Source organism: Carica papaya, chloroplast (genome assembly GCF_054855325.1).
Source record: "Carica papaya chloroplast, complete genome".
In the NCBI taxonomy this organism is placed as follows: Eukaryota; Viridiplantae; Streptophyta; class Magnoliopsida; order Brassicales; family Caricaceae; genus Carica; species Carica papaya.
Window position 1 is genome coordinate 62501 of NC_010323.1, and position 17500 is coordinate 80000.

The window sequence follows — 17500 nt, forward strand, 5'->3', positions numbered from 1 at the left end:
ACCGATATTACTGCTTACGAATCAGTAAACCCCTATCAACAAGATCAAAAGCGAATTCTTCCTTCCGTGCAATTATAATTAATTAGTCGAGGCAAATAAAAGAATTTCATCTTCCTCTTTTACGTATGTATATATAATTCAAATATCAAATAGAGAAATATAGAAAATGAAAATATAGATATAGAGTCTTACATCTTTTTACAATTCCATGCTTATTAATAAAAATTCTGTTGTTGGATCAGATTCTAATAAATCTTTCGGGAATTTGTAATGGAATAAATTCTTTCTTTATTAATTCAAATTAGAAGACAAAAAGGAACAATAGAATAATAATAATAATAAATAATCAAAAAAGTGGATTATTATACATCTATTTCATTTATAAAGATGAATAAGTCCATTTATTTAGTTCTACATTTCTTGTACCTATTAGATATATATATATTCACTTAGATATACTTATATATAATATACAAATTCGAATTATTATAAGATAAGATATCTTTAGAATTAAGAATATAACAATAACAGGTACAAATATGAAATTGAGGTATCCATTCTATGACAAACTTACCCTCTATTTTTGTGCCTTTAGTGGGCCTAGTATTTCCGGCAATTGCAATGGCTTCTTTATCTCTTCATGTTCAAAAAAATAAGATTGTTTAGATCTGATGAGACAAAATCTCATCTATTTTTTTTTCATTTTCAAGACTTAGACAACACAGATATCTATTTAGTAGAATATTGTATAACATGTAGATTACTCCGAATATAAATGAAAAAAAGCTCTTATGCATGCGTAAACATGATATATGGGTAAATGAATTATAGCTATTTTCAAAAATAGATCGCGATCGGGCGGATGTATGAAATTAAAGTCAATGTATCTATATGTCTGTATATATCTATAGTGGATATATGAAGGGGATGTTAGATCTAACTAATTCTATGAATTACCCCTAAAGGTTCACATCAAAATAGTGCTAGTTGATGAGAGTTACTTCGGAAACAAAAAAAAGTAAAGTAAACTTTTGGTTATTCTCTCAATTCCAATAAAATGCAACTGGATCTAATATGTATGAGTTGGCGATCAGAATCTATATGGATAGAATTTATAGCGGGGTCTCGAAAAACAAGTAATTTCTGCTGGGCCTTTATCCTTTTTTTAGGTTCATTAGGATTCTTATTGGTTGGAACTTCCAGTTATCTTGGTAGGAATTTGATATCTTTATTTCCGTCTCAGCAAATAGTTTTTTTTCCGCAAGGGATTGTGATGTCTTTCTATGGGATCGCGGGTCTCTTTATTAGTTCCTATTTGTGGTCCACAATTTTGTGGAATGTAGGTAGTGGTTATGATCGATTCGATAGAAAAGAAGGAATAGTGTCTATTTTTCGTTGGGGATTTCCTGGAAAAAATCGTCGCATCTTTTTACGACTCTTTATGAAAGATATTCAGTCCATCAGAATAGAAGTTAAAGAAGGTATTTATGCTCGTCGTGTCCTTTATATGGACATCAGAGGCCGGGGGGCTATTCCTTTAACTCGTACTGATGAGAATTTCACTACACGAGAAATTGAGCAAAAAGCTGCTGAATTGGCCTATTTCTTGCGTGTACCAATTGAAGTATTTTGAAAAAAAAAAACTGAAGACTAAATGCTTTAGCAGCAGGAGTCAAAAACTCAAGAATTTTTTTTTTCTATAGCATAACTTAACTCAAGTTTCTTCAGAATGCCCAGTCAAGTGAAAGCAGATGTATACGGAATAGTTCTAATAAGAGCATAAAACGAAACTATACTATTTTCTTTTTGCGGACAAAAATAGTTTTTTTGTCCGCAAAAAGAGTTTTTTATGCGTATGCAAATCCATTCAACCCAATGGAGTAACAAAACAAGTAACAAATCGAAATAATGATTCATCTCATATATTAAAGCGTTTCGAAATAAAGAATTTATCTTTTTATTTTCAATATTTGGAATTGATACGTTAGACGTTAGATACAGATCGATTCTATCTTGTAAATTATCTCTACTTTATTTTCTCAATTGACCCTTCAGCCTTTCTTTTGTGCTCCTTAATTTAATGACCAAAGAATTGTATCTCTTTCTTATAACGAAAACTTTTCTGTCTGTTTTTTGCCACTCATTTTTTATCATCACAATATTCTTCATAAATTTCTCTCAATTATTTCCGTATTATAGTATAGGTAGCAAACCACTTTTTTCGACATATTTGATAGAAAGGAAGTTCTTTCGTCTCGAAATCCGAATAATATTCATTATTTGAAGTGGTTCTTTTGGGCATTCATCGAAAGAAGTGCTTCGAACCTGAAAACAATATTTTTTTTATTATTTCTTCATTGGAATTCGAAGTTCATTCTTGTTCTTAGTCTATTTCTGTATTCTTTCTAGATTCAAAGACTAACCATTGAATCACAAATAAAAAAACAAAGAATAGATTCATAGGCTCGATAGTTATATTATAATAGAACTCATGCTTGATATAAATATTAGATCGCATAGAGTCAACAAATGAGGTAGGTTCATTAAAAATTCACAGATGAAAAATGGCAAAAAAGAAAGCATTCATTCCTTTTCTATATCTTGCATCTATAGTATTTTTGCCCTGGTGGATCTCTCTCTCGTGTAATAAAAGTCTGAAAACTTGGATTACTAATTCGTGGAATACTCGGCAATCCGAAACTTTTTTGAATGATATTCAAGAAAAGAGTCTTCTAGAAAAATTCATACAATTAGAGGAACTCTTCCTGTTGGATGAAATGATAAAGGAAGACCCGGAAACCCATTTACAAAAGCTTCGTATAGGAATCCACAAAGAAACGATCCAATTCATCCAGATGTACAATGAAGATCGTATCCATACAATTTTGCACTTCTCGACAAATATACTCTGTTTTGTTATTCTAAGTGGTTATTCTATTCTGGGTAATGAAGAACTTCTTATTATTAACTCTTGGGTTCAAGAATTCCTATATAATTTAAGCGACACAATCAAAGCTTTTTCTATTCTTTTATTAACTGATTTATGTATCGGATTCCATTCGCCTCACGGTTGGGAACTAATGATTGGTTATATTTACAAAGATTTTGGATTTGCTCATAACGATCAAATTATATCTGGTCTTGTTTCCACCTTTCCAGTCATTCTAGATACAATTTTTAAATATTGGATCTTCCGGTATTTAAATCGTGTATCTCCATCACTTGTAGTGATTTATCATTCAATAAATGACTGAAAAAAAATTCACTGATCCAATTCTAATGTTTCTTACTTTGTACATAAACAAAGCATTCAAAGTCGTATTTACTTTACTCTTTCTACCCACGGGGGGATTCTCCTATATATTCCAATAAAATTCTTTCAGTAAATGTAAATAGCAGAATTGTGGATAGGGAACTATACTAGCGACCTACCAAATTTTATTGTAGAAATTTTCGGGATCAATCATTGGACCATGCAAACTAGAAATACCCTTTCTTGGATAAAGGAAGAGATTACTCGATCCATTTCCGTATCACTCATGATATATATAATAACTTGGGCATCCATTTCAAATGCATATCCCATTTTTGCGCAGCAGGGTTATGAAAATCCACGAGAAGCAACAGGGCGTATTGTATGTGCCAATTGCCATTTAGCTAATAAGCCCGTGGATATTGAAGTTCCACAAGCGGTACTTCCTGATACTGTATTTGAAGCAGTTGTTAGAATTCCTTATGATATGCAACTGAAACAAGTTCTTGCTAATGGTAAAAAGGGGGGTTTGAATGTGGGAGCTGTTCTTATTTTACCGGAGGGTTTTGAATTAGCTCCCCCCGATCGCATTTCGCCTGAGATGAAAGAAAAGATAGGCAATCTGTCTTTTCAGAATTATCGCCCTACTCAAAAAAAGATTCTTGTAATAGGTCCTGTTCCGGGTCAGAAATATAGTGAAATCACCTTTCCTATTCTTTCCCCAGACCCCGCTACTAATAAAGATGTTCACTTCTTAAAATATCCCATATATGTAGGCGGGAACAGGGGAAGGGGTCAGATTTATCCTGACGGGAGAAAAAGTAACAATACAGTTTATAATGCTACAGCAGCGGGTATAGTAAGCAAAATTTTACGAAAAGAAAAGGGGGGATACGAAATAACCATAGTGGATGCATCGGATGGACGTCAAGTGGTTGATATTATCCCCCCAGGACCAGAACTTCTTGTTTCCGAGGGCGAATCCATCAAACTCGATCAACCATTAACGAGTAATCCTAATGTGGGTGGATTTGGTCAGGGGGATGCAGAAATAGTACTTCAAGATCCATCACGTGTCCAAGGCCTTTTGTTCTTTTTGGCATCCGTTGTTTTGGCACAAATCTTTTTGGTTCTTAAAAAGAAACAGTTTGAGAAGGTTCAATTGTCCGAAATGAATTTCTAGATCCGTGGATTTATCAATATCAAATTCGTAAAAAAGAAGCAAATTCTTGTTGGCAATTAGGTATGATCAAAAAATTTATGAAAAACCTTTTGCCTGTTTATATATTTTTTTTTTCTACCAGAATCGGATGTCACGAATTACTTATACCGCATTCCTAATCATAGTATGTATATTGTGAACAACTGACTTTACCCGCTCTTTTTTTAATCCAACTAAATTGGAAAGGGTGGGGGGTGACTATTGTTAGATTGAAATGTCATAGAATGTATTAAGAATCAGGAGTTTTGTTTTCTATTCTACTAGAATCAAATTCGACTAGATACTAAACATAAGATAAGTAAGCGGAGAAAATAAAGGAAGGATAAATGAGGGGAACAAATAATTATAGGGAGTATTATTCGTCTTCCTAGTCTTCGACGCAAGAAAGGGAATTTGACACATACCTTTCTTGTGTCGATCTTGTGCCCAATTCTTAGTTTATATTTTTTTTTCAGGTTTATGAGTTTATGAGAACTTTTTTTTAGATTTTTTTAGATTTACATATAATTAAGCAAAAGTAGTGGACAAACAAAAAAAAGAGAGGGAATTTTTTTGAGAAAATAGAACCTCTTCAATGAAATATAAAAAAATGGAAATGGAGTTTTTTTGAAACATCGAAAAAAGTGATTTCTTTTTTGTCATTTATATGAACAAACTCTTATAATTATTAGGAATTCAACGGGACCCTTCCCCTCGAATCAGACAAAGAAAGAAGAGTTGGGCCCCGTTGAGTTCTTATGCTTTCATGTCTACAACTCAGTTCATCCGATTACTACAAGGACGAACCCAATCCAGAATATGAACCATAAAAGAAAATACCTATTAAACCAATCACAGGAATACCAGTTACAGTACCTATTATCCAAAGAGGAATCCTTCCAGTAGTATCAGCCATCTATCCCGCTTCCCTCCACATTTCATCAAGTGGTCATGCTAGAAACATAAACAGTCATAGATAATTATGAGATGTGATCCTTCCGAATGGGATAAGAAAATTCCTACTATTAGTTATTTTATTATTCTACTACTCTCTTTTCTTCTCTTAATTGAAGAAATAATTGGAAAATAAAACAGCAAGTACAAAAATGAGTAATAACCCCCAGTATAGACTGGTACGATTCAATTCAACATTTTGTTCGTTCGGGTTTGATTGTGTCATAGCTCTCTATAATTCGAATTAGGTTTATCGTTGGATGAACTGCATTGCTGATATTGACCCCAAAAAAGAAACGGTAGGTACAGCTAATCCATGAACAGCCAACCATCGTACTGTAAAAATTGGATAGGTTCGATCTATGGTCATAGGGTCCTCCTAAAAAGATCTACTAAATTCGTCGAGTTGGTCCAAAGAATCAAAACGGCCAGTTATTAATGGAATTCCTTGTCGGCTCTCTGTAAAATACTCGTTTGGACGAGGGCTTCCAAACACATCGTAAGCTAAACCCGTGCTGACGAATAACCAACCCGCAATGAATAGGGAAGGTATAGTAATGCTATGAATGACCCAGTATCGAATACTGGTAATAATATCAGCAAAAGAACGTTCTCCTGTGCTTCCAGACATGCTGAGCTCCACATATTCTTTAGGGGATCGATTCTGTAAAAGATGAGATCAGTAAATGGAAATTCACTGAAATTGAATCTTTGTGAGATCGTCAATATTGTACCAAGGGTATTTTTAGAGTATACCGAATCAGTATAGCTATCCTTCTTCTGACACAGCAACGCAATTTCAATTAGTATCGAAATGAAGTGCTAGATAATTTCTTTCTTTTTTTTTTCTTGCTTGTCGACGTATAACCATTGTACCATTCAATAGAGAATTCCTCAAATTCCTGCGGATAGGGGTTCTTGCCATTATTGGTTTCGGACTACAAACTGAAAATTATATAAAATATGAATCCAAGAGTTCTAATAATTCATGAAGAAAATTAGAATATTTCCGCAATTCAATTGGATACAAAATCTAGAAATCTCAGTTTCTTTGTGTAATTGTAGAAGAGGTTTTTGGTTTCCGTTGTAATGCAATCCCCTCCCCCTTTTTTTCATTTTAAGGAATTAGTTAGTGGTCCAGTAACAAGTAAGAGTAGTGGATAGTACTCGATAAAAGGAAGAGAAGAACGAATCAAAAAATCCTATTAATCAATATTGTAATGCGTGCATTGTTTTGTTGTATTAGATCCAAAGGTCTTTTTTTTTACCTAACTACAAAGATGGGATTTTATACTTTATATAAAATCTGGATATATAATCTGGAAAGACAAAAAATCTAGAAAGGAAAAGATAATAGAAATTCCTAATTACTTTAATTTAAAATTTCAAAAATCTAGTTAAAATAAAGACTTGATTTTTTTGAGTGATCTCATCGTGCGATACCCTTTTTTCTTCTCATTCGAGATATTATGTGAATGAACCTACTCTACTATTGAATCTAATGAGTTAAAATTAAAGTAAATTCCATATTCAATTTTAATAAAGTAAAAAAGTAAATAAAAAAAGGTATTATAGGTTATAAGATAAGGTCACTTTTGATTCTAAAATCGAAAAGAGATTCGAAACAATTAAAAAAAAGAAGGAATCAAAGAAATGATTTTCCAATTTTTTACATATTCATTCAAAAAAAGTTACATGTTTTGAATGAAGTTACATGACATAGTTCTTATTATTTTTAGTATTAGTTTACTCAAGAGTTTCCCAATGAATCCATTGCGTTGATTCGGAATCATGCCCGGGATGGGCAGATGTCACAGATGCTGAATTGATTTCTTTTTCTACTTCTGTTACTCTATGTTTGTTAATACCGCCTATAATAATTAATAGCCTATAATAATTAATAATTGATCAGTGAAAAATTTTCAATTGAAAATTTGTATTCTTTCAAGTGGTATTTTTGCTTATCCCCGTTTCTTTCAAAAATGGAAACTTAGGAAAGTGCTTTAGAAACATATGGATAAAAAAAGAACATATTTCATTTAGCCCCTTCATGCCTACTATAACTAGTTATTTCGGTTTTCTACTAGCAGCTTTAACTATAACCTCAGCTCTATTTATTGGTCTAAGCAAGATACGGCTTATTTGAAATTAAGTGAATGAATAGTTTATTAAAAAAAAAAATCTTTCTGTGGTATTCCATATATTCGAATAGTTCCTTACTTTAACGTGGTAATTACCTTAATTACCAATTATTGGTCATTGAAATTCATGGGCAATACGGATTTCTATTTAGGGATAGATATTACCTCTCTTTTTCCCCTTTCAAAAAAAAAATTAGAAATGATTGAAGTTTTTCTATTTGGAATCGTCTTAGGTCTAATTCCTATTACTTTGGCTGGATTATTCGTAACTGCGTATTTACAATACAGACGTGGTGATCAGTTGGACCTTTGATTAATTAACATCTCTTTTTTTTTTGTTTTGACTGACCTCCTCCTTTCTTTAATTCGCGGGAGGTCAAATTCAGATTCAGATTGCTGTTCAATTATTTGAGTTCAACCTTCCTTTCGACCTAACAAATAAGAGCGGAATCACGCTCTGTAGGATTTGAACCTACGACATTGGGTTTTGGAGACCCACGTTCTACCGAACTGAACTAAGAGCGCCTTCTTATCACAATAGATAAGACTATAAATATAAAGACGAGTATTCTTTTTTTTTTTTTAACCCCAATACATTTTGCACGCCTATACTATTATATAGAATATCATAAAATTCAAAAATAATGTATGTCCGATTTGAATTTTATTTAATCGATCTAAAATTGATCCCTCGTTACTGCTCAGAGGAGAAGTAATAGGTAGGGATGACAGGATTTGAACCCGTGACATTTTGTACCCAAAACAAACGCGCTACCAAGCTGCGCTACATCCCTTTCAATTGGTCTACAGTGTCATTGTAGAGAATCCCTGTCTTGTTTTCCACATCCTTATTTTCTCTATTGATATACAAAATTTCTTTGCTCATTTCTTATTTTTTTTGGTCTCATATTATATAACAAACATATAATAAATAAGAAATGAATATTTTTCGCGGGAATTCTCTCAATTCTATTTTCAGGTGGAAAGGGGCGTATTTTTCTGTTTTAAGAAAAGGAAAATCTTATCTATCGAATCGTTGTCCATTTCAATTTGAATTTTGAATTAGGGATTGGGGATTCCGCGTACAAATACAAGTATACAAGTAGTCCTTAACTACATATACATCTGATTATATATGTATTACCATAATGTAATACAATAAAGAAGAAAGAAGGAGGATTTTAAATGCGCGATCTAAAAACATATCTTTCCGTAGCACCGGTACTAAGTACTCTATGGTTCGGTTCTTTAGCAGGTTTATTGATCGAGATTAATCGTTTATTTCCAGATGCATTGACATTCCCCTTTTTTTCATTCTAGTTATTGACATGGTAAGGGGTTAAGAAATTTAGAGATACAATCAAATATCTGTAACCAATCCCCCCCTTTTTTTATTTTAGAATTAGGTAGAATAAGGAAGGGGGGGGGAAGAGAAAGAAAAAAAGGATTCAACCTGAGCAAAACTAGGGTTCAGGATCCAATTAAATTACTAATAGAGCTAAATTTCTAATAAAGCGAAAACAGAAATGTGGCTAGGACAACAGTAGCGTATTCTACAAGATACTAAAATACTGTACAGCAATTCTAAAAATAGTTAGAAAAAATAAAAATTATTGTATTACTTATTATTATTTTTTTTATTTTTTATTTAATTTCTATATTCTATATTAATATTGATTCCAACGAAATATTTCATAATTTGATTTTGAGTTAGCAACTTCTACTTTTTTCGTTCCTTTATTCTTCGCTTTGGATCGGAAAATAGAAGATTGAGGTGAATCAAAAATCCAAAGGAGGTTTATGGCCAAGGGTAAAGATGCCCGAGTAACGATTATTTTGGAATGTACCAGTTGTGTTCGAAACGGTGTTAATAAGGAATCAACGGGCATTTCCAGATATATTACTCAAAAAAATCGACACAATACGCCCAGTCGATTGGAATTGAGGAAATTCTGTCCCTATTGTTACAAACATACAATTCACGGGGAGATAAAGAAATAGATCGAATCAAGTGCTTGTATGTCAATTTTCCAAGGAACATGAAAAAAATAACATTAGGTATATATTATTACATATATTTAAATAGAAACAAATCAAATAAATAAATAGAAACAAACAAAATCCTATTTATATTTATTAATTATATAGATAAATTTAGAATTATATATATAAATTATATAAATATATAAATAATTCTAAATTATATAAATATATAAATAATTTTTTTTTTAATCCGATCGAAATCGAAATAGGATTTTCGAAATAAGGAATAAACAAATCATGGATAAATCCAAGCGACTCTTTACTAAATCCAAGCGATCTTTTCGTAGGCGTTTGCCCCCGATTCAATCGGGGGATCGAATTGATTATAGAAACATGAGTTTAATTAGTCGATTTATTAGTGAACAAGGAAAAATATTATCTAGGCGGGTGAATAGATTGACCTTAAAACAACAACGATTAATTACTATTGCTATAAAACAAGCTCGTATTTTATCTTCGTTACCTTTTCTTAATAATGAGAAACAATTTGAAAGAAGTGAGTCGACCACTAAAACTACTGGTCTTAGAACCAGAAATAAATAGGCTTATTCTTGAATTGAATCAAAATTCCAATCCGAACTCAGGGGCGGATTAATATTAATGTTTTGTTCGAAAAATCCGAGAATCAAAATTTGATTGTCGTGTCTGTCGTAAGAAAAAAAGAAAATAAAAGAATCGTCGAAGAAGAATCATTTATTTTTTATTGAGCATATTCGCTCATTTTGCTTTGACGACTTTCTATTTTATCATACTAATTTCTACTCTACCTTCCCCAAGCTCATTCTCCCCGGAACTCCATTTAAAACATTCCATGGATTCCTTCCAATCTCCTTATTTTCGAATTTCATTAGAAATGGTATAAAGACAACTCCTATTTGATATAGCTATTTGTGCAAGTATTTTACGATTAAGAAGCAACTGCTTCTTGTACAGATTGTGTATGAATCTATTATAACTATAGGATACCCCATCACCGCGAATTACTGCATTTATTCGAGTGATCCACAAACGACGAAAATCTCTTTTTTTCCTACCTCTATCCCGATGAGCCGAAACCAAAGCTCTTATTCTCTGTTGAGTAATAGTTCGAGTAAGTCGTGAATGAGCCCCTCGAAAGCTTGATGCAAATAAACGAATTTTTGTTCTACGTCTCCGAGCTATATATCCGCGTTTAATTCTGGTCATTGAATAAATGAAACTTTGATGAATAACTAATTCTTTCTTTCAGTTATTCTTTTCCCCTTTACTGGTCTATTAATAACAAAACTGATTCTTCCAATGTATAAAATAAAAATTCCAATGGCTTTTGCTGCTCTAACCTTCCCCCCCACGATTTTATCTTTTTTCTTTTCTATTTCTAAGCATTTCGCCTTGAAATAAGAAATTGTATTGATACTTGATATCAAAAAAGGTCTAATAACTAAAAAAGGTAGTAAATCGAAATGATAAATAAATAGTGGGTTCCATCGTTTCTATGGTTACTTCTTAAACGGTGAGGTCCTCTCTATACACCGGAGCTCTTCCTTCAATTAATCAATACTATTGGTAACTTGTACAGTTCACACTCTTTGGCTCTACCCATGAATTTTCCAGTAATAGGTCTTGTCTTTCACAACGAGATCTACTTTATCTTTATACAGTAACGGTATTTAATTATGAAGATTAGTTGGGTAGCTGACCCTGTTAGTCCGTTCTTGCAAGAGTAGAAGCATAATCTTTCTGTTTATTAAAAAAAAATAGGATTTCCCCCGCTTAATGGATAACCGTTTGTTACCAATGGGGGATTTTTTCTCCAAAATATAGGTGATTGGATTTGCACCAATGGAAACCATAAGTTTGATACACAATAGAAGGATATGATAGATCGATCCTTTTTAGTTTTTAGATAGTGAATGGAATTCCTCCATTCTATTTTATTCACTGGTACTGATCATTGATACTGACAAAAGAGTTTCCTTTCTTTTGTCTCAGCCATGATCTAATCTGAACGAGTCGCACATACACCCTAGTACACGTTCCTCGGCGCTGAGGACATCCCCGAAGAGCGGGGGATTTCGTGACATTTCTGATTGGCTGTCTTGTATTTCTAATAAGTTGTTTAATAGTTGGCATGCTGAATCATATGTATAATGGGCTGGTTTAGATTGATCCTAACCGGATGATTCTGAATTACTTCTATTAAATATTCTATTAAACGTTTAATAGAATATTTAACTAAACCCTTAAAAAGTTAAAATCTTAAATTGTGGATTTACGTGAAATCAATGCTATTTTTTATTGAACCGCTACAAGATCAACAATTCCATAAGCTTGGGCTTCTGTTGCTGACATAAAAACATCCCTTTCCATGTCTTCAGATACAACCCATAAGGGCTTGCCCGTTCTTTGTACATAAACCCTTGTGAGGGTTTCGCGAAGTTTCAGTAGTTCTTCCGCTTCCAGGATAAATTCTCCCACTTGTGCCTCATAAAAAGAACTAGCGGGTTGATGGATCATTACCCTGATGATAGAATGGTTCTTCTATCTCGCCCGATGAAGCGAGGAGGCGAGATAACAAATAATGAGAAAAAAGAGAGAGAATTGAACAACCGTACAGGCATTTCTTGTGCATTGCATACGGCTCTACAATGGAATTCACGTTTTTACCTTTCATTGAAGAAAGAGAAAATATAGGGTCTATTAGACCCAGATCAATAAATGATCCAATTACCACCCTTCTTTTTTCGGAGGAGTTAAAAAAAATACTATGATGGCCCCGTTGCTTTATTGCTTTATATATTTATTTCGTCTGTGATTCAGCAATCCCAAAGTTTCTTTTTTTGTACTTTTTCATAACATAAATATTATTCGCAGCCTTCCGGTGTGAAAAAAAAGTTTGTGACGCTGAAATGGGCCCCCGATAGCTAACTAAGATAAAATTAGCTAAGAGAAAATTGGAAATACCCCTTATCTCATACTACTCTTTCGATACATAATCTAATATTTTGAAAAAAAAAAATTCATATCGAATTCGAAGTGCCATGCTATTATTACTTATTAATTCATATTTCATATGGCGAAGGCATAGTCTTCTTTTTTTTTCTTGCAAATCAAAAAAAATCATTGGCGCCAAGCGTGAGGGAATGCTAGACGTTTAGTAATTTCTCCTCCGACTAGGATAAAAGATCCCATTGAAGCAGCCAATCCCATGCATATTGTCTGTACATCTGGTTGCACAAATTGCATAGTATCATAAATAGCCACTCCAGGTATTACCCATCCGCCAGGAGAGTTTATAAACAAATAAAGATCTTTGGTATCACTCTCTATACTGAGATATACCATAAGACCAATAAGTTGATTTGAGATTTCGCTATCAACCTCTTGGCCTAAAAAAAGCAATCTTTCTCGATAAAGTCGGTTGGTTAGGATAAAATCAAATTGTATCCTTTAGGAGCCGTACAGGCACCTTTTGATGCATACGGTTCGCCAAAAATTGCGAACAAAATCAATGCGTAGATTCCAGCCCTCTTGCTTTTTTCATATTTCATAGCAGACTTTTTATAACTTCTAAGAAAGAGCCTTTTTTCTTCCGTTTTTAAAGAAAGATGAGTTTTGGCCCTTTTCCTATAATCCTATAATATAAAAAAAATTAACTAAGCTTATCGGACTAACTTCTCATTGATGTTTTTTTTCATCGAGATAAAATCCAAATCGCGATGCGTTTTCTTGTTCCTGAATGGGCTTCTTCCATTTTTTATTCAATTTAGGTTTAGGCTCTACTCCGAGTAAAGATCTGCCCGATTTAGATTTGCACATATAGGACAAATCAACCAAATACCGCGTCTTTTTCTACGACTTCCTTTTTTTTTCAATTCATTTCTTTCATGTCTTCCATCAAATATTCAACGTATTAATCATATTATTCTTATTCGACTGATTAACAGTTGAGATCGCTCCTATTTAGAATTTATTTCTAAATAGAGTCATTTATGATATAAGTGGTAATCATCGATATATTACCAATTTGGTTTTTGCTAAACGGAGCCTGGATACTTCATTTTATTGGTCCAACCAAGTCAACCATAAATCATTCTAATTGATAATATTAATCTGAATACCCCCCCAAAAAATGGATCTAATTCCACTTCATTGCACTTCACGCTACAAATTCTTGACAATTCAATCAATTTTTTTGGGCGAAACAGAGGATATCTCGATCGGGAGAGAGAATGGGGAAATCCCATATGGCCCAATATATCTTACAAGTCGCACTATACGTCAACCCAAGATGCATCTTCCTCTCCAGGACTTCGAAAAGGCACTTTTGGAACACCAATAGGCATTAAATGAAAGAAAAAAGAATTAAGTACTCTATTTCACTTTGATGTGGAAGCGTAACAATGGGTTTATTGTCTTAATATAATAATATTGGCCTTTATCATACTTTATTTATTATTTATTCTATTTTATACATAGATTGAATAAGGTCATAAAATAGAAAATAAAATAAATAAAGGTAAAGAAAGACAGAATGAATAAAAATAAAGGAAAATTTTTACGAATAGGTCCTTTGAATGATGAACAAATATGGATACGTTCGTTCATAGAAAATAGGCTTAAGGTTAACCCCCATTGCGTCTTGGTACTTATCGGATATAGAATAGATCTGCTTCTCTTTTTTCCTATCAACCGAATTGTTCCATTATTACTAAAAGAATAGAACAAATATTAATCCTTTCTCCGTAATAATACACTGAAAGGGAGGAGGGCGATAGCATAGTTTTTTTCCAATGCAATAAAGTTACATCGTGTCTATTTTTCGTTGATAAAGGGGTATTTCCATGGGTTTGCCTTGGTATCGTGTTCATACCGTCGTATTGAATGATCCCGGCCGTTTACTTTCTGTTCATATAATGCATACAGCTTTAGTTGCTGGTTGGGCCGGTTCTATGGCTCTATATGAATTAGCAGTTTTTGATCCCTCTGACCCCGTTCTTGATCCAATGTGGAGACAAGGTATGTTCGTTATACCCTTCATGACTCGTTTAGGAATAACTAATTCATGGGGCGGTTGGAGTATTACAGGAGGGACTATAACGAATCCGGGTCTTTGGAGTTACGAAGGTGTAGCCGGAGCGCATATCGTGTTTTCTGGCTTGTGCTTCTTGGCAGCTATCTGGCATTGGGTGTATTGGGATCTAGAAATATTTTGTGATGAACGTACAGGAAAACCTTCTTTGGATTTGCCCAAGATCTTTGGAATTCATTTATTTCTTTCAGGAGTGGCTTGTTTTGGGTTTGGCGCATTTCATGTAACAGGATTATATGGTCCTGGAATATGGGTGTCCGACCCTTATGGACTAACCGGAAAGGTACAACCTGTAAATCCAGCGTGGGGCGTAGAAGGTTTTGATCCTTTTGTTCCAGGAGGAATAGCCTCTCATCATATTGCAGCAGGGACATTGGGCATATTAGCGGGCTTATTCCATCTTAGTGTCCGTCCGCCCCAACGTCTATACAAAGGATTACGTATGGGAAATATTGAAACCGTCCTTTCCAGTAGTATCGCTGCTGTCTTTTTTGCAGCTTTTGTTGTTGCTGGAACTATGTGGTATGGTTCAGCAACTACCCCCATCGAATTATTTGGTCCTACTCGTTATCAATGGGATCAGGGATACTTCCAGCAAGAAATATATCGAAGAGTTAGTGCTGGGCTAGCCGAAAATCAAAGTTTATCAGAAGCTTGGTCTAAAATTCCTGAAAAATTAGCTTTTTATGATTACATCGGCAATAATCCGGCGAAAGGGGGATTATTCAGAGCGGGTTCAATGGACAACGGGGATGGAATAGCTGTTGGGTGGTTAGGACACCCTATCTTTAGAGATAAAGAAGGGCGTGAACTTTTTGTACGTCGTATGCCTACTTTTTTTGAAACATTTCCGGTTGTTTTGGTAGACGGAGATGGAATTGTTAGAGCCGATGTTCCTTTTAGAAGGGCAGAATCGAAATATAGTGTTGAACAAGTAGGCGTAACTGTTGAGTTCTATGGCGGCGAACTTAATGGAGTGAGTTATAGCGATCCCGCGACTGTCAAAAAATATGCTAGACGCGCTCAATTGGGTGAAATTTTTGAATTAGATCGTGCTACTTTGAAATCCGACGGTGTTTTTCGTAGCAGTCCAAGAGGTTGGTTTACTTTTGGGCATGCTTCGTTTGCTCTGCTCTTCTTCTTCGGACACATTTGGCATGGTGCTAGAACCCTGTTCAGAGATGTTTTTGCTGGTATTGATCCAGATTTGGATGCTCAGGTGGAATTTGGAGCATTCCAAAAACTTGGAGATCCAACTACAAGAAGACAAGTAGTCTGATGCAACACTGCTTCGTTACTTTTCGCTTCTATTTTCTGTTTGCGATTTGACATAGGTACTGGAGAAATCTTGATTTAAATCGCTGCCTTTTCTTTGACTCTTGTTCTTTCTTTATCCGGGGGATCATCCCAAATAAACAAAACAGGTATGGAAGCTATAATTGTAAACCACGATCGAATTTATGGAAGCATTGGTTTATACATTCCTCTTAGTATCGACTTTAGGGATCATTTTTTTCGCTATCTTTTTTCGGGAACCACCTAAAGTTCCAACTAAAAAAACAAAATGATTTTTCATTATCTTAATTGAAGTAATCAGCCTCCCAATATTGGGAGGCTGATTACTTCAACTAGTCCCCGTGTTCTTCGAACGGATCTCTTAGTTGTTGAGAGGGTTGCCCAAAGGCAGTATATAGGGCGTACCCCGTAAAACTTACAAGTAACCCAGATATAGAGATGGCGACTAGGGTTGCTGTTTCCATTATTATATAATTTCAAGACCACAATGGATCTATGCTAAGATCGTTTATTTACAACGGAATGGTATACAAAGTCAACAGATCTCAATGAATACAAAATAAGATTTATGGCTACACAAACCGTTGAGGATAGTTCTAGATCTGGTCCAAGACGAACTGTTGTAGGGGATTTATTGAAACCATTGAATTCAGAATATGGTAAAGTAGCTCCTGGATGGGGAACGACTCCTTTGATGGGTGTTGCAATGGCTCTATTTGCAGTATTCCTATCCATTATTTTGGAGATTTATAATTCTTCCGTTTTACTTGACGGAATTTCAATGAATTAGACTCACAAGAACCACGAAGTCCTAGCCTTTTCAATACAAAAAGTGAAGTGAAGCATTTAGGTCTCGGATTTTTAGCCTATTCTGTTTTGGTAGTTCGACCGTGAAATTTCTTTCTTTCTGTATTGTATTTCCGGAATATGAGTGTGTGACTTGTTATAATTGATCCTATTGAGACTACAGAGAATGGGTCTGTCATCTTGATAAAGATGGTTTTACCTCGTCAGATATTCATTCTAGTATCTGGAGCACGGAATATATGAAATAGATCACGAAGTATTCGGACTATGATTCGTACTTAATATTCAGACCTCGTAACCGGACTCTTTTCCAAAGAAAAAGTTATATATTTATTCTAAATCGAAAGATTTTTCTTCTTTTAAACTCTTGTTTATGCATATTTTGATCAAAGGACAAACGCTTCTTTGTATTTTCTTTTTTTAGTCATTATATCTATTCTATTCATTGAATAAGTGATCATCCAAGGGTTCTTACTCAGGGAATCTTTGGACTTTGAATTGAAGGTTTTATTGAATCATCGTGGTTCTAGTATGAATCTGAGGTTTCAATTGATTCGTAGGGTCTTAACAAGAGAATTCCTATCAATAATAAAGAAAACAAGAATAAAGCCACATTACATACAAATACCAAATCAAAAAAAGAACTCAAATAGGTAATATAGAAGATTCAAGAGGCCTGTAACGATCAACACAAGATAAAGACGAATGAGCCGACTTGACTTTTTGGCATTTAA

The 17500-nt window shown here is 34.0% G+C and overlaps 21 protein-coding genes and 2 non-coding genes across 24 annotated transcripts in view, besides 1 other annotated feature. All coding sequences in view use genetic code 11, as the record gives it.

Moving 5' to 3' along the window:
- Positions 1–17500: part of a sequence feature (large single copy (LSC) region) that runs on past both edges of the window.
- Positions 562–666, forward strand: psaI (photosystem I subunit VIII). Its single transcript has one exon. It carries the CDS (start codon positions 562–564, stop codon positions 664–666), a length of 105 nt encoding a protein of 34 aa, YP_001671693.1.
- ycf4 (photosystem I assembly protein Ycf4) lies at positions 1079–1633 on the forward strand. The gene has a single exon. The coding sequence runs from the start codon at positions 1079–1081 to the stop codon at positions 1631–1633; it is 555 nt and encodes a 184-aa protein (YP_001671694.1).
- On the forward strand, positions 2565–3254 carry cemA (envelope membrane protein). The gene has a single exon. The coding sequence runs from the start codon at positions 2565–2567 to the stop codon at positions 3252–3254; it is 690 nt and encodes a 229-aa protein (YP_001671695.1).
- petA (cytochrome f) lies at positions 3474–4436 on the forward strand. The gene has a single exon. The coding sequence runs from the start codon at positions 3474–3476 to the stop codon at positions 4434–4436; it is 963 nt and encodes a 320-aa protein (YP_001671696.1).
- psbJ (photosystem II protein J) lies at positions 5248–5370 on the reverse strand. The gene has a single exon. It carries the CDS (start codon positions 5368–5370, stop codon positions 5248–5250), a length of 123 nt encoding a protein of 40 aa, YP_001671697.1.
- psbL (photosystem II protein L) lies at positions 5518–5634 on the reverse strand. Its single transcript has one exon. It carries the CDS (start codon positions 5632–5634, stop codon positions 5518–5520), a length of 117 nt encoding a protein of 38 aa, YP_001671698.1.
- psbF (photosystem II protein VI) lies at positions 5659–5778 on the reverse strand. Its single transcript has one exon. It carries the CDS (start codon positions 5776–5778, stop codon positions 5659–5661), a length of 120 nt encoding a protein of 39 aa, YP_001671699.1.
- On the reverse strand, positions 5788–6039 carry psbE (photosystem II protein V). Its single transcript has one exon. It carries the CDS (start codon positions 6037–6039, stop codon positions 5788–5790), a length of 252 nt encoding a protein of 83 aa, YP_001671700.1.
- Positions 7459–7554, forward strand: petL (cytochrome b6/f complex subunit VI). Its single transcript has one exon. It carries the CDS (start codon positions 7459–7461, stop codon positions 7552–7554), a length of 96 nt encoding a protein of 31 aa, YP_001671701.1.
- Positions 7749–7862, forward strand: petG (cytochrome b6/f complex subunit V). Its single transcript has one exon. It carries the CDS (start codon positions 7749–7751, stop codon positions 7860–7862), a length of 114 nt encoding a protein of 37 aa, YP_001671702.1.
- On the reverse strand, positions 8001–8074 carry trnW-CCA. Its single transcript has one exon. It is a non-coding gene; the product is annotated as a tRNA-Trp (tRNA).
- Positions 8270–8343, reverse strand: trnP-UGG. The gene has a single exon. It is a non-coding gene; the product is annotated as a tRNA-Pro (tRNA).
- Positions 8735–8869, forward strand: psaJ (photosystem I subunit IX). The gene has a single exon. The coding sequence runs from the start codon at positions 8735–8737 to the stop codon at positions 8867–8869; it is 135 nt and encodes a 44-aa protein (YP_001671703.1).
- On the forward strand, positions 9350–9550 carry rpl33 (ribosomal protein L33). The gene has a single exon. It carries the CDS (start codon positions 9350–9352, stop codon positions 9548–9550), a length of 201 nt encoding a protein of 66 aa, YP_001671704.1.
- Positions 9830–10135, forward strand: rps18 (ribosomal protein S18). Its single transcript has one exon. The coding sequence runs from the start codon at positions 9830–9832 to the stop codon at positions 10133–10135; it is 306 nt and encodes a 101-aa protein (YP_001671705.1).
- rpl20 (ribosomal protein L20) lies at positions 10424–10777 on the reverse strand. Its single transcript has one exon. It carries the CDS (start codon positions 10775–10777, stop codon positions 10424–10426), a length of 354 nt encoding a protein of 117 aa, YP_001671706.1.
- On the reverse strand, positions 11591–11704 carry rps12 (ribosomal protein S12; one part of a trans-spliced gene, as the record gives it; the record has 2 gene entries for this part). Coding sequences YP_001671707.1 and YP_001671662.1 both cover positions 11591–11704 — 114 coding nt within the window.
- Positions 11867–13917, reverse strand: clpP (ATP-dependent Clp protease proteolytic subunit). The gene is made up of 3 exons: positions 13847–13917; positions 12704–12995; positions 11867–12094 (listed from the first exon to the last, which is right to left on the reverse strand). Exons 1-3 carry the CDS (start codon positions 13915–13917, stop codon positions 11867–11869), a joined length of 591 nt encoding a protein of 196 aa, YP_001671708.1.
- On the forward strand, positions 14416–15942 carry psbB (photosystem II 47 kDa protein). The gene has a single exon. The coding sequence runs from the start codon at positions 14416–14418 to the stop codon at positions 15940–15942; it is 1527 nt and encodes a 508-aa protein (YP_001671709.1).
- On the forward strand, positions 16124–16231 carry psbT (photosystem II protein T). Its single transcript has one exon. It carries the CDS (start codon positions 16124–16126, stop codon positions 16229–16231), a length of 108 nt encoding a protein of 35 aa, YP_001671710.1.
- psbN (photosystem II protein N) lies at positions 16292–16423 on the reverse strand. The gene has a single exon. It carries the CDS (start codon positions 16421–16423, stop codon positions 16292–16294), a length of 132 nt encoding a protein of 43 aa, YP_001671711.1.
- psbH (photosystem II protein H) lies at positions 16528–16749 on the forward strand. The gene has a single exon. It carries the CDS (start codon positions 16528–16530, stop codon positions 16747–16749), a length of 222 nt encoding a protein of 73 aa, YP_001671712.1.
- Positions 16887–17500, forward strand: part of petB (cytochrome b6) — a 1445-nt gene continuing 831 nt past the window's right edge. The window contains exon 1 of the mRNA in view: positions 16887–16892. Within this exon, the coding sequence (YP_001671713.1) occupies positions 16887–16892 (6 nt within the window). The remainder of the gene's footprint in view (positions 16893–17500) is intronic.